This window comes from Dromiciops gliroides, chromosome 1 (assembly GCF_019393635.1).
Source record: "Dromiciops gliroides isolate mDroGli1 chromosome 1, mDroGli1.pri, whole genome shotgun sequence".
Classification (NCBI taxonomy): Eukaryota; Metazoa; Chordata; class Mammalia; order Microbiotheria; family Microbiotheriidae; genus Dromiciops; species Dromiciops gliroides.
In genome coordinates, this window is record NC_057861.1 from 53,492,944 (window position 1) to 53,511,053 (window position 18,110).

At 41.9% G+C, this 18,110-nt stretch overlaps 1 protein-coding gene across 1 annotated transcript in view; it reads left to right on the top strand.

The window, feature by feature from the left end:
• Positions 1-18,110, top strand: part of CSNK1G2 (casein kinase 1 gamma 2) — a 93,158-nt gene that overhangs the window by 34,420 nt on the left and 40,628 nt on the right. Inside the window, exon 2 of the mRNA XM_044002331.1 lies at positions 16,452-16,934. Within this exon, the coding sequence (XP_043858266.1) occupies positions 16,748-16,934 (187 nt within the window). The 5' untranslated portion in view covers positions 16,452-16,747. The remainder of the gene's footprint in view (positions 1-16,451; positions 16,935-18,110) is intronic.

Genomic DNA, 18,110 nt, shown 5'->3' on the forward strand with positions numbered 1-18,110 from the left:
CTTCATCCTTTTGAACAGTTGTCCACAGCGCACAAAATTAGAGAGACAGAGGCAGAATGGGGTCATTGACATGATCTAGAGGTTGCTTTCTTCAGTTTTTTTTTCAGTAGTTCTGTACCTACTCTGTGCTATGCTAGGTGTCAGGAATACAAACGCAAACTAAGAATATCTTCTCTCATGGAATTTATATTTAGCTGAGAGAAAACATATCACTGAATTAAGGACAGGATAATTTGAGGAAAAAAATAACACTAAGAAGTGGGAAGGATGGTCAGAGTGAGATTCAGCCTGAACTCAGAGCTTTGAAGGAAGAATAAAAGGATTGTAAAAGGCAGAAATGAGCAAGTTTTCAACTATTGTCCCATTTATTTGTCACTTGTGTCTTTTCTCCTAAGAAAGATGGGTAGTGGGGCAGCTAGGTGGCGCAGTGGATAGAGCACTGGCCCTGAGTTCAAATCCGGCCTCAGACACTTAACACTTACTAGCTGTTACTCTCGGCAAGTCACTTAACCCCAATTGCCTCACTTAAAAAAAAAAAAAGATAGGTAGTGGTTAAAGAGATGGCTTACCAAAAGGAAGGCTTATATGATACTTGTTCATTGGCTTTAAATACTTAAAGGGATACTTGAAGGGGTTTCATGAGAAGAGACTTGTTCTGTGTAGCTCTAGAGTAGTGGTGTCAAACTCGAATAGAAACTCCTGCAGTTTGCATTTTGAATTAGAAAACCATACATTAACATCATCTCTTTTATTTTTAAGAAAAATTTTGTTAAATATTTCTCCATTACATTTTAATCTTGTTTGGGTCTCACTGACTTCACAAAGCAAGAGTTTGACTCCTGCTTCAGAGAACTAAACTGTTGTTCACTCATTTCAGTTGTGTCCAATTCTCCATGACCCCATTTGGGGTTTTCTTGGCAAAAGTACTGGAGAGGTTTGCCATTTCCTTCTCCGGCTCATTTTACAGATGAAGAAACTGAGGCAAACAGGGTTAAGGGTCACACAGTCAGATTTGACCTCAGGAAGATGAGTCTTTCTGAGTCCAGGCCCAGGGCTTTATCCACTGAGCCACCTGGTTGCCCTGAGGACTGAATTAAGCCCAACCAGACTTTAATAAGCTCTGACATTATATAAAGAGGTGTTCTTAACCAAGGTTTACAAAACATTTTCCTTAAAACAGCCCCATCCTGAGCAAGTCATTTAACACTCATTGCCCTACCCCCCCAAAAAAACCAACCACAAAAACAGCCCCATGAAGTAGGTAGTAAAAATGATATCTCCGTTTTTCAGATGTGGAGGTTAAATAACTCAAGAAGGATTATACATTAGTGTCAGAGGCAGGACCTCAACTCTAGGTCTGGGTTTTAAATCTAGTATTGTGTGTTGCCATGAGTAGAGATGATTCCTGCTTTGAAGGGGTAGTTTGGCCAGATTACTCCTCAAAAGTCCTAACTGCCTTCAGTTGTAAAACTCAGGGGAAATGCCCACTTTGTGTGCATTAGTTTTTGGATTCAAGTTAAATGGAAGTTTTTCCTTGTCTCCCCTTCTCATTCCCACCCCTGCCCCCCAAGTCCTTTAGTCCTTTCCAAGTATCTGGGATTCTTATCACTGTTTTGTTTTGTTTTGGCAGGGCAATGGGGATTAAGTGACTTGCCCAAGATCACACAGCTAGTAAGTGTCAAGTGTCTGAGGTCTGATTTGAACTCAGGTCCTCCTGAATCCAGGACTGGTGCTTTATCCACTGGCCACCTAGCTGCCCCATCACTATTTTTACTGTAATGCCTGAGGCCATTTTAGGTGGTCCAAACAAAAACTTTTGCTTAGATACCCTCTTCCAGAAGTCCAACTTTACAAGTGTTCCTTCCCACCCCAGCCCTCCCTCCCTACCTTTGAGTGTTTCACTAGTTTTGAATTCCCAGCATGAATAAAAGTTTATTCTTTGTTCTTGCCCTTAAAAGGCAGAGCACAAATTTTGTGGACACTCTCACAGTCCTCTGGCAAAGAGACATTTATTTTTCCTCTAAAACTCTGAAAGAAGAAGACAAAAATGATACTGGAGTCTGTTTGGAAAACTTGATCAACAATAGCTCATTTATTTAGTACTGTAATTAACAAATTACTTTCCTCACAACAATCCTAAAATCCTACTTCTGTCATGTATTACCATGGGCAGGCTATCTCTTGGTCTCAGTTTCCTTTTTTGTAAGGCGAAGAGGTTGGACTAGATGGTTTTCAAAGAATTTGTAAGTGCTAGATAGAGTGTGGTTATCTTTTTTTGGTGGGCAGGGCAATAAGGGTTAAGTGACTTGCCCAGGGTCACACAGCTAGTTATGTGTCAAGTGTCTGAGGCTGGATTTGAACTCAAGTCCTCCTGAATCCAAGGCCAGTGCTTTATCCACTGTGTTACCTAGCTGCCCTCTATTATCCTTTTTTTTTACAAATGAGAAAATGCGATATTCATGGGGATAAGTGTAAGGACACATGGCTAAGAAGTGTTTCAGCTGAGATTCCAGCCCAGGGCTTTGAACCCTGTTGCCCAGTACTCTTTTCTGCTCGACTGTGCTGTATCCTATACTTTTTAATTCGTTGGACTAATGAGCAGGGGAGAAACCACTTGGAATTTGTCTCTGTTTTTGTTTAAGGGAATGAGGGGGCCACTGCACAGTTGTTCTTGACTAAAGATTAGTGGTTCATGGGATTCTTAGGCTTTATTCAGTCATAGTGTGGGGAGATGCTTTGTTGCTCTGTTATTTGTCTGAAGAGCCTGCGCTACTTTTCCTTAATTGCTATATAGTATGTAGTCCATGACAGTAGAACAAATGAAGGCACAGAGACACCCTAGATGCCCTATCTTCCAACCTTTCCCTAATAATAAAGTAGTGGTGTGGAGCAAAGAACCCAGGAATCCTAGATTCTTGCCCATTCAGATATCAGATTAAGTAAGGATGCTGTTGGCAAAAAATAAGACTAAGAGTCAAGAAAGGTTCTGTAATCCATTCTCTGGCTTGGACTAGATGTTCTGTGTGGACTCTGACTTTCAGCAGTTCCATTTGCTCATCTGTTAAGTGAGGAGGAGGATTTGCCCTTTTGCTTATGAGAGCTACCAACCAGTCTCATTGCCTTCCTTTTTGCTGATGATAGTTGGCTAACGATAGCATACACTTCTACAAGATTCAGGTTTATCTTCTTCATAATGCCCTAGGAACAGGGATTAGAATCTTGACAATTAAAATCATCCCTAAGTGAGAAAATCAAAATTGTTTAACAAAAAAAAAAAAGAAAGAAAAAACAAAGGCATACTTAACCATTATGAAATTGAGATAATAATTCCCATTTCTCTAGGGCTATAAAATTTACAAAGTACTTTCCTCACAACAGCGCTGTAAGCTGGGTATATATATGCTGACACAAACACAGAGACTCATGCACACACATGCGTGCAATTGTTGTCTCTTTGCAGATGAGTAAACTAAAATCCAGATGTAGTCAACTTGCTCATAGTCATGTATCAAGGAGATATTAGAGCCAGAAGTTGAATCCAATTCTTTTGAATCTAATACTCATGCCCCCGGCAAACAGGTATAGGCAGATTCCACTTTGCATTATTTTGCATTTCTTCTCTCCTTTTATTTGACACTACCATCTCATTTACAGCTTTCTGATAATATCCATTTGGAGTAAAGCAACTGAACACCTGTGACCACAATCTAGCTCAAGTACAGTCAGGATTTCACCTTAAAGCAGTTCACTTGAAGATTGCATTCCCAAGGACATATTGCATAGCGCATCTCTTCAGAAAAGGAACCTCCATGGTTGGTCACCACAGATTTAACTTAATATCCCACAATTTGTAGTCCTTGAAACAAGAATTTTGATATTCTTAATGCTGACCATAATATGTTGACAGTTCTTGAGGGATCTTCTTCATCAGGGAATTATGTACCCTATAATTTTATAATTGAGGGAAGTTATAGTCCTGTTGTTCTTTGCCCTGATCACACTATACCTGGACTCTTGTGTTCAGTTCTAAACCACAATTTAGTAAGGGATACATTGGCATACTGGACTAAATCCAGAAAGTAATAGAATTTAGAGATAGAAAAAAACTTAGAGATTATTTAGTCTAATAACCTTATTTTACAGAAGGAAAAAAACATCAAGGCTCAGAGAGGGCAAATGATTTGTCCAAAGTTACACAGATTGTGGAGATTCAGACCCAGATCCTCTGACTCAAAAACTATGCCATAAGAGGGTTGTGTTACACTTGGTTATCTTGCAGATGAAAAACCACAAGGGGTAGGTGGGAAATGATCATCATCTAACAGTTGGCTCCAGAGACCAAATTAGGACCAATGAATAGAAATTACAGGGAGGCAGATTTTTGGCATCCATATAATGAAGATCATCTGAGGCTGTTTCAGGAGGGAGTGAGCTCACCATCAACAAATGTTTTTGGTTTTGTTTTATTTTTTTTTGGTGAGGCTTGCCCAGGGTCAACACAGCTAGGAAGTGTCATGTGTCTGAGGTCAGATTTGAACTCAGGTCTTCCTGACTCCAGGGCCGGTGCTCTATCCATTGCATCATGTAGCTGCCCCTCAACAAATGTTTTTAAGTGGAGGCTGGAGTGTGGTGTGGTCTAATGGATTTAATGTGCTGCATCTGGAATCAAAAGATCTGGGTTCATATCCCAACTACTTGCTATATATTTGCTATGGGACCTTGAGCAAGTCAATTAATCTTGGTTTCTCATCCATAAAATGAAGGCTTGGACATGATTAGCTTGGATACTCTTGTGTTTGGAATGGATGAGAACAGATGACATTTGTTATGGATGCTGTTAAGGTAGGGTTTGGACTAGAAGGTGCCTAAGGTCCATTCTACCTCAGAAATTTGATATTTCTTGAAATTATTTGGAGCTAAAGCAACATAGGGTCCTGAGCACTGCCAGTGTTGCCTCTTAGTCCTCTCCTTAACAAGTGACACAAGTAGATGACAGTTTGATTAAATGGCTATAAGTAAAATGTCATATTTATACAGTAAGTAGTATGTCTCCATGACTTCCATCACTAACTGCACGGCTTCCCTTTCAGTCATCCGAGACTAGGCTGTTGCCTCTTGGTTGCATTTCTAATGCCCCAGAGATACTGTATCTGAGTGACTGTGAGCCTCTTCAGAAAACCTTACAACTCAGTGAGAAGGTAGAGAAGCAGCTGATTAGGTTTTTTTTGTTTGTTTGTTTTTGTTTTTGTTTTTTTAGTGAGGCAATTGGGGTTAAGTGACTTGCCTAGGGTCACACAGCTAGTAAGTGTTAGGTGTCTGAGGCTGGATTTGAACTCAGGTACTCCTGACTCCAGGGCCGGTGCTCTATCTACTGCGCCACCTAGCCGCCCCCTGATTAGGTTTTGATAGAAATGAATGTTAAAGCGATGTATTTCAGAGAGGGAAAAATTGCCGAGTGACCTATATGTCGTCAGCTGGAGAAGTAGAAATAAGCTGACAACATGGGGAATTCTGTAGAAAACAAGGACACAGAAGTGGGCAGGTGTCCATCTGTCTGTCCATCCATCATCGTTCTGCTTGAGCTTGGAACTCAGACAGCTAATGGGAACCCCAGGCTACCTTGTCAGGGGAAGATAGCAAGCCAAGATGGGAATCTCCCAAGTGAGATGGGAGCTCCAGCTATCTATCACCCCAGGATAATTCCCAGATAAAGCCAGGCCTAGGTCTTGTTTTGAGTGCCATGTTGTAGAGGCCAGGGCAGTCTTCAGTCAACTAAAGGATATTTATGGAGCACATAATAGTTATATGAAAGGCCTGTCACAGGTATGGAATCCCCCCATGACATAATCAGAACTAGCATCACCTCACACGAGCACCCTGGGTAGCAAATGTCTTCTGTGACATCCCTCAGACATTTGTAGAATGGCTGATTGGCAACAATACCATTTTAGTGTGTAAGCCCCAGCCTACCTGCCATCGGCACATTGTGGCTAGCCTTGATATTAAAAAATACCTTTTGCAACTACCTGCCCTACTCTAACATTGCTCTACTGCATATTGTGTTTTCATGAAACCGGTGTGATTGAAGGGGGAGTGGGGTTACAAAGATTCTCTTAAGCAGTGTTAGCTGCCTTCAGGAAGCCACAATCTGGTTAGGGAAATCTCAATCTCTCTCTCTCTCTCTCTCTCTCTCTCTCTCTCTCTCTCTCTCTCTCTCTGTTTCTGTCTCCCTCCCTCCCTCTCTTTCTCCCTCCCTCCCTCTCCCCCCCCACCCCCCACAGTGTAATGCCAGGCCATTCAGTTGCACCAACATCATAAGCTGTCTGATAAGTGCTGGAAGGCAGCCTGGCATAGAAGATAGCAAGTCGCTGAACCAGGAAGATTTTGGTTCAGATCCTTCCTTGACATATACTGGCTGCATGACTGAGGAAATCACTCTCGGTACTCTGGGCAACCCTCTTAAACACTAAATGTTGCAGAGAAGGTGTTGGCCTGTGTTGGTATTGTTAGTTTTATCACCAGGGAGTTCCACAAACCAGGGAAATCCATTCCCTATTCTTGTAAGTACCAAGTGATACAGACTTAAGTGAGTGTTACCACCTGTGGGAACTGAGAGGAGGGAAAGAGTGATGGGGTATTTTTTCTGGTATACTATGTTATCTCTAGGTGATTTTTATCACAAAGGGTACCAGAAACCCAACCATCCAACAAACTTTAACAGTTGTATCATGCCCCTGTGATGTGCGCCTTAAAATGTGAAGACTGGGGGCAGACCTCAAACCTGCCTTATCATCTGATAAGGTTATTATTCTGAATAGTGATTCATAAAGGAATGGATTAGGGTTTTAAAAAATGTGTTTTAAGCAGAAAACCCTGTTTCCAACCCTTTGTTGTTGAATCTTTTCAAGTTGTGAGCATTTATTCTTTTTTTCTTTTTCTTTTTTTTTTGTGTGTGTGAAGCAAATGGTGTTAAGTAACTTGCCCAGGGTCACACAGCTAGTAAGTGTAAAGTGTCTGAGGCAAAGGGGCTACAGCTGATGGCTTGGGGCCATGTGGGGGAGTTGTAACGGTTCCATCCAACTGACATAGGTTCTCTCCATGCTGCTTACGATTGCCACTGCCCACCCACAGTCACCACTGTAACATCCATTCCATAAATTTATGATCAACTGGCACTGGTCACCCCTCACTATCTTCAGCCCAATAGAAAAGCAGGGATTAGAACCATGGAATTCCAGAGACCCACAGAAGGTTAGAGTTGGGAGACTTCTCAGATCCAATCTAGTATCCTTCATTTAAATAAATGGGAGGCCTGAGGACAGGAAATGACTTGCCAACATCACATAGCAAAGCAATGGCAATTAGAACTAGAACCCAGCTCCCTTGACTCTAAGGCCATTGTGTTTTCTCCTCTAGTAGGTTGCCATTTGAAAGGTTACTTAGCCTAAAACTAGGAAATTGAACCAAATTAGCCAAATCAGATCCTGCTGATCTGATCCCATCCTAGTGACATAACTCATGGCCATATGGCTTCACAGGTTACCAAGTGCTTTCCTCTCAACAGTCTCTTGATCCTGTTCATTTTCCTTTGCATCTGTTCAGGCAGCACTTCCCATGTTCCTTTGCCTTCCTCATATCTATTTCTTACTGTGTAATCATTCCATTATGTTGAATATGATAGGTCTTTTAGCCATTCCCTCCAGTGATGGATGCCTCCTTTGATTCCAGTTATTTGTTACCACAGTGTTGCTATAAATATTTATTATACTACAACCGTGGCTCTTTGGCTTTCTTAGCATATATACCCGATAGTGGGATCACTGGGTCAAACAGGCAGTGACTATATCTCTTGGGGGCATGGGGGCAGAGAAGAAATAGAACTTCATAGCTATGCTTCCCCTAGCCTCGCTCCACATTCAGAGCTTGTAAGCTGATTGTCTCAACCCAAAGACTATTTTTCACCATCTTCTACAACATCGGGGCTGCTCTAGATGTGGACTAACTAGTCTTAGAAACCCTGTACAAAAAGTTAGGTCTCCAAAGGGAGAAAGATGTGTATTTGGGGCTGGAAGACAGGATGAAACAATAGCCTCTTTAAAAAAAAAACCCAAACATTTCTTTATGTCAGTTCTTAATTTGGAGTCAGTTTTTCTTACACATAGGATGTATTGTTGCCAGTAGCTTTTCAGTAAAATTTTTCAGGAAAAACTTCCAGGTCTTCGGACCTCTTAAAGAACTCTTAGAAAAAGGTTGTTTTATTAGAGGACCAAAAATTTGACTTAGTCTGCAACTTTATTTTTTATTTTTAATTCCACAGATATTTTTTGAATGCTAGAATAGCAAAAAGGATAGTTTGGTTGGTCCAAAGACTGTGTATAAGGCTAGAAAGATAGATTGGAGTAAAGCTGCAAAAGAATTTCAATGCTAGAAAAATTGTATTTAATAGTAGAGTTAAGGAACCATTAGTTTCTTTTCTTCCCTCATAGAATGTAAACTCCAGAGAGATTTTTTTTTGTGTCTCTCTCTCTCTTAGCACCTAGCATGATGCCTGGTACATAGTTGGCACTTTTTTTTTTTTAAAGGAAGAGACTTGAAAGCAGGATTACCAAGTAGAAATCAATTGCAATAGTACAGATGGGAGAAAATGGAGTGCCTGAACTAGGGTGGTGGTTGTATGAGTGGAGGGAAGGAGATGTATGCTAGAGATGTTGTAGATTGATTTAGATGTAGGAATAGATAGATTTGTCAACTTTGCCTAGACAGCATCTTTTTAAAAATCAGTAGTGCTAGGACTTAAATATGCCAAAAGTACCTTCTTTACTGGTTGTACTGCAATAAAAATATCATCAACAAGAGGTGCATTTGTTAATTAATTTTTTTTTAGTGAGGCAATTGGGGTTAAGTGACTTGCCCAGGGTCACACAGCTAGTAAGTATTAAGTGCCTGAGGCCAGATTTGAACTCAGGTACTCCTGACTCCAGGGCTGGTGCTCTATCCACTGCGCCACTTAGCTGCCCCTAGAGGTGCATTTGTAAAGAGAAGAAGACTGCAGATTATGTAGAGAGATCTAGGAGAGGAAGGGGAAATAAGCATTCATATAGCGCTTACTATGTGCCCTGCCCCATGCTAAATGATTTTTACAAATAATGAATCATTTGATCCTCATAAAAGTCCTGCAAAGTCCCCATTTATAGCTGAGGAGAAGAAAACAGATTTAATAACTTGCCCAGGGTCACAGAGCTAATAAGTGTCTGAGGCTAGATTTGAACTCAGGACTTCCAGATTCCAGGCCCAGTGCTCTAGCCACTGAGCCAGCAGCTACTTCAAGGCATCTGGTCATCTAGAATATTATTATGTAGAGAGGATAATCGAATCCATCAAATACTATGAGATGATCATCAAGAGAGTGTAAAGGGAGACAGCCTTGTAGTAAACCCACAGTTAGTAGGGTTGGATATGGGCTAGGCAGAGCAGAAAGAAGAGGAGTGTTAGGAGAGAAATTTTATAGAGAAGTAAAAAGGATGAGGCTTAAGAAAAGGCCATTGGGAACTTCAGTGTTTGTTGTTGTTTATCTGCCCCACCCTCCCCAAAAGGCTAAAGCTTCCAGCCCTGGAAGGTAGAGAACATCTGTGGTTAAGTGGTCTAAGCAGATTTCCTCTGCTCTCCCTTTACATGAGCTCCTGTGCCTCCCCCATCTTTGGGTTGCTGGCCTCTATCCATCCCCCCTCCTTTACCTGTTCCATATGTTCCTACGCTTTCTGCCGTTAATATTTATTGAGCACCGGCAAAGTTTAATCAGATTTGAGCAAACAACCTGCAGCAGGGTCATTTCCTGGAGGGTGGTATTTTGCTTATTTAACCCACAGGTAAAAGGGCTGGGTATCTTACAGCCCAGATGGGAAAGAAGAGAATGTGGCTTTCCCAAACCCTCTGGCTTCCTTAGCTGTCTGTAACTAGAGCTAATCAAAGAGGAGGGCCTAGGGAAGCATGGAGGTGGGAGGCTTTTCTCAACTGCTTGCCCCAATTTAAACCTAGAATGACTGAACCTGGTAGAAAACTGCCCAATCTGTCATCCCCAGTGGATTTCCAGCTTGTATCTGGATATACTAATAGCCAGACTAGGCTCTACTTCATGTTCTCTCAGGCCCAAACTTCTTTAGTGCCACACTAAGGTTGAAAAGGTACAAGCTTGGGGCAGCTAGATGGCGCAGTGGATAAAGCACCAGCCCTGGAGTCAGGAGTACCTGAGTTCAAATCAGGCCTCAGACACTTAACACTTACTAGCTGTGTGACCCTGGGCAAGTCATTTAACCCCAATTGCCTTACGGGGGGGGGGGGGGGGGACCCAAAAAGAAAAGGTGCAAGCTCAGGCCTGTGTCTTCCTCTCCCCTTCCCCTCCCCCACCTCCATTATGTGAATCAGTATGATGTCGATCTTTGAAACCAATATGTAACTCAGTTACCTACAAGTGAGATGAAGCCATCTTTTAGTTTCTCCCTGGAAATAAACTGCCATGAGAGTTTCTGCTTTATGACATCTCGGCTTGGGGAGAGATATTAAAGGTCATGTATTGCCAACCTCTTCACCAGGAATTGCTTCTAAACATTCTATCCTTTCTTTGAAAATCTAGCCAGAGTGTAAGTTTCCTGCAAGTAAGGATTGTATCATTCATTGTATTTGTATCTCTGTGCCTAATAGTACCTGGCATGTAGCACTTAAATACTTGGCTTTTTGTTTGTTATTTTAATTAAAATTGATTTTATTTTTCCAACCAACAAGCATCTGTTCTCTCCCCTTCTAGCTAGAGTGGGTTTCATATCATTTTTTGGGCCCAGAAATCTCTGGCCTGAAACCTAGTCTTTCTCATCTTGCTGTTTTGCTTCTGTGCATTCTCTCAGGCCATCTTTTTTTTTTTTTTTTGGGTGAGGCAATTGGGGTTAAGTGACTTGCCCATGGTCGCACAGCTAGTAAGTGTTAAGTGTCTGAGGCCAGATTTGAACTCAGGTACTCCTGAATCCAGGGCTGGTGCTCTATCCACTGCGCCATCTAGCTGCCCCTCAGGCCATCTTCTAAATCTGGATACCTAGGACTGACCTTATCTCAGGCCCTCAGCTCAGTGGTTTTCATAGCTTGATCCAAATGTGCCAGAAGGAGGTAAGAGAATGGGAAAAAGCAATGACTGAAATCAGATAATCTGGTTTCATATTAAGCTTCTGATTGCTATTGCTGTGATTTTGCCAAGTCACAACTCCCATGGGCCTCAGTCTCCTCCCATTTAAAAATGAAAAGGTTGGATTAGAAGGCCAATAAGACCTCTTCCAGCTGTAATTCATGAATGTATGGATACTCTGGACCAACTCAGCCTTGTGATGTGAACTTGAAGGTGTAGCAGACACATTTAACAAGCATCTGCTCTTCTCATCTCAACTCCTACTACAGCTCACCCTTGTTCTTATCTCATGTTGCTTGGACTGTACTAACAGACTCCAAATTTGTCCTCTTGCCTCCATTTTCTCTCTTCTCCAACTCTTCCTATAAAAATATGAACAGGTCAGATAACCCATAGTCAGAAACCTTGAGTGATTCCATATTATCTATAACATAAAATATGAACTCCTGACATAACTGGCCCTTTGCAATTTGACTCCAAATACCTTTTTATTCCTTTTATTATTGATGTTATCTTCATATATCAGTCATTTCCCACCCAACTAACCTCAGATTGAACCTTCTTTTTGCTTAATAATTTTCTTTGTCAAAAAAAACATTTGCTCCCGAAATCTTGTTTGCTATATGGAAGGTGGCATGTTTTGTTATCTCATTTCTGCAATCTTTGATTTTCTCCATTATTCAGACTTCTTTTGGTGTTTTTTGTTGTTGTTGTTGTTGTGTTTTTTTGCATTTACATTGTGGTCATTGTATAGAGTTACTTTTTCCCTCCTTTATCAATTACATGCAACTCCTGACACATTTCTTTGATATCCTCACATTCATCATTTTTCCAGACTGCCTCTTCAATCTTATTTTGTTCTACCTCCCTCCTTTTGCTCTCTGTTCCAAGCCACCCAGAGAGCTAGATATTTTCTTTTCTCATTCTTCCTTCTCTTATCTCTATACATTGAGACCATTGGGCATACCTGGAGAGCATTCTTATCTCTGTTTACACCTTTTTTACCCTTCCTCAAGGTCCAGCTCAGTTATTTCCTTTTACTTGAAGCCGTCCCTGATTCCCTTGCTGAAACTGATCTTTCCCTTCTCCTTTCCACAAGCATTTAATGGTAATAATAATGATGACAACAATAACAATAACTAGGATTTATATAGCACTTTGCACTTTACAATTCTACATATGTTATCTCACTTGATCCTCAAAACAATCTTTGCAGATAGGTGCTATTATTGTTCCCATTTTACAAATGAGGAAACAAAGACAGGAGGTTTGGTTTGGTTTTTTGCAGGGCGATGAGGGTTAAGTGACTTGCCCAGGGTCACACAACTAGTAAGTGTCAAGTGTGAGACCAGACACAATTCTACATATGTTATCTCACTTGATCCTCAAAACAATCTTTGCAGATAGGTGCTATTATTGTTCCCATTTTACAAATGAGGAAACAAAGACAGGAGGTTTGGTTTGGTTTTTTGCAGGGCGATGAGGGTTAAGTGACTTGCCCAGGGTCACACAACTAGTAAGTGTCAAGTGTGAGACCAGATTTGAACTCAGGTCCTCCTGAATCCAGGGCTGCTGCTTTATCCACTGCACCACCTAGCTGCCTCCAAATGCTAAACCTCGTGTCCTTGTTGGGACATCCTTTTTTTTTTTTTTTAAAGGACAGTGAGGGTTAAGTGACTTGCCCAGGGTCACACAGCTAGTAAGTGTCAAGTGTCTGAGGCTGGATTTGAACTCAGGTCCTCCTGAATCCAGGGCCGGTGCTTTATCCACTGCACCGACTAGCTGTCCTCCAAAGGCAGGAGGTTAATTGGTTTGCCCCCACAATGTCACATGGGTAGTGTCTGAAGCAGGATTTGAACTCTGGTCTTTCTGATTCCCGATACTGTACTCTGTCCCTTATGTCACCTACCTCCTTGGATCTCTCATCTTCATTGCATTCTACTTCCTGATTGGCAATCCCTTCTCCATTAGACCATAAGCTCCTTGTGGACAGTCCCATCCTTGTATCCCCAGCATTTTTTACATAGTAGGTTCTCAGCAAATGTTGAATCAAATTGAGTTCTTCATTCCTGGATCACTTCCTGACAGGCCAGTCCATCTTCTGCTCTGGTGCCTGAGTGATCTTAATCATCATTAGTATCATCTTCCATCCATCTAATAACATTCTGCACCCTACTGCTTATTGACTATAGTATAAATTCATGATCTTAGCATTTAAGACCTTCCATATACTGACTCCAACTTTATTTCATTCAACTTTTCCATCCCTTTTATGGATTCTGTTGCAGCCAAATAGTGTGACTGTTAGCTCTCATTCTAGTCCTTTGTTCTGTTATTTACTTCTGTTAAAACCCCACTAGGTGCTCATGTTTCTCATTGAATTAGCCTGTGCCTGGACTATATTTCTCTTTTATATTTATCTTCTGAAATTCCTACTCTCCCTTTCATGTCTAACTCAAGTACCACCTCTCTCAGGAAGCCCTCTTTGATTCCTTGGGGGATGGGGAAAGCAGATGGTGCCTTATACCAGTGTTAGATGATTAGCAAATGGTGGTTGAATTGAATTTCTCCACCTTCACTGTGAAAGTGATCTCTCGCTCCTCAAATTTCTCATGCACTTTGCCTGGACCTCTCTTTCCTACTTATCTCACTCCCTCATGTTCTAATTACTTTTGTATGTATCTCCTTCCCTATTAGATTGTAAGTTCCTTGGGGACAAGGATCCTGCACTTAGTAAACATTTAGTAAGTATTTGATAAATTAGATTTAATTCACTTCCCAGAAATCCATCTGAAATCTCAGTCAAATGAAACTGGGAGCAGAAAGAAAAATAGGAAGGAAGGTACCTCTTCAGAGAAGTGTTTCTTTGGTATAAAAATGATTAATTAGATTTATATTCTTATGTTTTATGAAATGCCCGTGGCCTCCATTTCTTTATTCCCTGTTGTTCACTGCTTCCCCAACACAAATTTATTTTCTTTTTAAAAACTTCCCATTGTGTAGCCTCATCAGACAAGTAGGTAAAGAGCAGGTGTCCTATTTGGGTAGGAAGATATTGGGAGTGAGTCAGGAGCCCTATATTCAATTCCTGGCTCTTGTATTAAGCCTTCTGGATCTCATTTTTCTCTTCTGTAAAATGAAAAGATTAGACTAGATATTTTTGAATCAACTTCAGACTTCAAAAAAATCACAAGATTCTATGAAAGTAAATGGACTTCCGACTCTGTGTGCTTAATCTACACAGGTAGTGAACTGTCTGGGTTAAGGCTAGAGAAACAGCATCTTTGAATGTGCTGCTGTTCTGTAAACTAATGTTGCTGAGTGGGGAGCCAAGTTGTCAACTTTGTGGCTCCTAGCTACCACCTTTTTGAAAACAAAACTGAAAAGTGGAGCTTTTCCTGTGGACTCTCCCAGTACAGCAAGCATTTTGTACCCAGACAAAGCTCTGCTCAATCCAGACCCCTCACTGCTACTGATCCTGAGCACCTTGGCTTCTCCCTATGGCCCTGCCCCTGGCCCTGGCCTCAAACGGCTGTGTGTACATTTGGCATGGTGCCTCCTCTAGACTTCCTCTGGCAGGCCGCTGGAGAACCCGTAGTTATGACTCCCCTGAGATCACTTCCTCCCTAAGAACAATGGAGGTATTTGTACACCTGCCTCTTGAGGAAGCCCAGCGCCAGAGCTACTTAGAGTCCAAGCCTTCTGGCCTTCCTTGGCTAGTTTTGGGTCAGAGTTGCTAGAAGCAGCCATTTGGATTTCCCCTGCTCTGACCTGTTGCTATCTTAGGGCCAGACTGGTTTGTTCTGGTCCCAATGATCATCCTGTGGTATTTTCTCAGTAAAGGATGTGTCAGGGACTAGTACACAGGTGGGGCTATTATTTTTTTTTAAAATTTTTTTTTTTGGTGGGGCAATTGGGGTTAAGTGACTTGCCCAGGGTCACACAGCTAGTAAGTGTTAAGTGTCTGAGGCCAGATTTGAACTCAGGTCCTCCTGAATCCAGGGCCGGTGCTCTATCCACTGCGCCACCTAGCTGCCCCGGTGGGGCTATTATTAGTAATGTCCTGCTACCCTAAGCTGATCCCTTGCCTGGGCAAAGGGCTGGCTTTCTTCCCTCTGTTCTCTATCTTCTTTGCTCTTCCCTTGAAGTGTAAGAGGGTCAGAAAGAGAGTCAGGAGACCAGATCAATTCTTTGCTTAGGGCTTTGTCCACATAGAAATTTTTAAATCTAGATAGAAGTAGAATCTTAGTGCCCAAAGTGGCCTGAGAGATCGTATGATTCAATTCTCCCATTTTATTGATATGGAAAAGTGTGGCCCAGAGAGGGGCTTGTTTAAAGTCACATTATCATTGTGACAGATAGGGGATTACAGTTGAGGTCTCCTGACCCCCAGTCTTTGCTTTACATCGTTTATCTCTTGTCTCTTTTTTGCTTTCCTATATAAGGCACATGATAATTTGTGGCTAGAAATTGGCAGGTAAGTGCATTGCCAGTTGTCCTGCAGTTGGGGGATCCTGCAGCGTGCACTGGGGAGGACTGGGAAGATAAAACCTCAGATGCCAGGGTCTCTTGCCTCAATAGCATTCTTCCCTATTGTCTGTCCCTCCCCCAGTCCCTCTTGTCCTCAAAAAGTGAGGCTAAATTCATACTCCTTGTAGGCAGTGTTCCCAGTGCCCCATGTAGAGTGGTGGTCATTTCCTTCTCTGGCCTCCTAAGATTTGTTTGGTGTGTGATCCTTAACAACTAACACTGCTTGGTAATTTGTTTCATGGTATTGTCTTATATTAACCATTAGTATATTGTCTCTTTACAGTGAGCTCCTATAGGGCAGGGACCACAATTTATCCTTTACTTCATTAAATATTTCTTAGATAAATTAATTTTATGAAGTGATTCTGGTTTTATCGGCCTCAGTCTAGTATTTTCTTAGAGGAAAAAACATTATTTCTTGTTTTGTGGTGGTTTGAATGTGTAGAATAAAGGGGCAGCCTGTTTTGAAAAGAGCACTAGACTTAGTATCAAGAGTACCTGATGCTCAGAGAGGGTTAGGGATGTGCCAAAGGTGTGATCCAGGTGGTGATTAGCTGAGCTAGAATTTGAACCCAGGATTCCAGATCTAGAGCTCTTATGATTTATCATCTACATATTGTAAAGAAAACCTTTTATAAAGCTTAATGTGTTCTAAAAATGCGAGTCGTTATTGATAATCTTGTCATTGTTAGTAGAACTATCGGTCTGTTTCCTAACTAATTTCTTCTGTTTGTGTTTGCTTTTTTGTCAGTTGGGAGCCAAAGGATCTAAGCTGGAAGGACCCTTCCCACAGAATGCCTTCTCCACCAAAGAGCGACCTACAGGCGACGAAGATGAGAGCCACGCTAGGACTTTGGGAACCACTAACATTTCAGTAGCTGGGAGTTTGTGGGTGACGTTTTCCCCTTCACCCCACCCACCACCTCTGCCTTGGGCCGCAATGGTGTATTGACCACAGAAGAAGCGCGCTTTGTCCTTGAGTTTCGGTGGATTGGGGTTTTGTATGGCAGCAGCGTAACCGTGGAGAGGCCAGGGTATCACAAACTTATGGATTTTGACAAGAGAGGAGGGAAAGGGGAGACGGAGGAAGGCAAAAGAATGGCCAAGACAGGGGGGGGAAGGAACACCCATGGCTGTCGGAATACGGGGACCAACTCGGGAGTCTTAATGGTGGGCCCCAATTTCCGGGTTGGGAAGAAGATCGGATGTGGCAATTTCGGGGAGCTCCGACTAGGTGAGAATGTCTTTCCACTCTTATGCATGCCTAGACCAGGAGACGATAATGCAGCATCCAGTGTGGTTCACTGACAAAGCCTCCTTTGGGGAGGAGCATAAAGCTTGTATGCTTCTTCTTCCTCCTATTCCACTTGTGAAGTTTTATTGCCTACTCCTCTCTACCCCCCTCTCCAGATAAACAGTGATCTTAGAGCTTAGAGAAGTGAAAATTAGCTCCGTTGGACAAATATGTTGGGGACCATCAGCTTAGGACTTTGGCCTGGTTCTCTTTGTTCATCACTTATAAAGGATGTCATTGCCAATATAATAGATACCATTACTTTAAAGCAGAACAACAAAGGAAGGAAACTTTCCCCTTCTTGGTCCTATTCCAACTTGTTCCTTTGGACACATAGTTGGGGAAGAGGGTGGCCAGCTCCCAATAAGCAACTGGAGATCTGATCACTTACAAATGTTGAGGCTATTTTTAAAGGAGACAGCAGTGGTTCAGTAGTCTGAGGTCATGGAATACATGCAGATCTTTACTTGAGTTCCCTCTTTCCCCAGAAAGAATCTTTAAATAATGCTGACAACCCCCCCCCCATCTTTTTTTTGCTATACTATCAATTCCATTAGCCCACTATCACTTGTTATTGTATACAAATATAGTTGCATTTGAAGGTGAAAAAGACCTTGGGAAGTATACAAGGTATTACTTTCATTTTTGTGTATGTATTTTAACTAATAGCAGGTAGGTGGTGCAGTAGATAGAATGCCTGAACTGAAGTCAGGAAGATCTCAGACTCTTAGTGGCTGTGTGACTTAGCCCTGTTTGTCTCAGTTTCCTCATTTGTAAAATAAGCAGAAGAAGGAGATGACAAACCACTGCAGTCTCTTTACTAAGAAGACCCCAAAAGGGTCACAGAGAGTTGGATATGACTGAAAACAACTAAATGGTGATAACAATTCCTTCCTAATAGGCCCCAAACAGGACAAAGGGCAGATGCTAACTGGCGTTACCTCTGCCTCTGCTGGATCTTAGGCTCATTGCAGCCTGTTAATCCAACTCCTGCATTTATCCAGAGTTGGAGGGGTCAGTGTGGTACACCAGGATAACCTCCATAGTCCTGCTCCCTCTTCTTTCTTGCTCTCTCTTCCTGTCTCTGTCTCCCTTCCCACCTTTTCTCTGATGTCT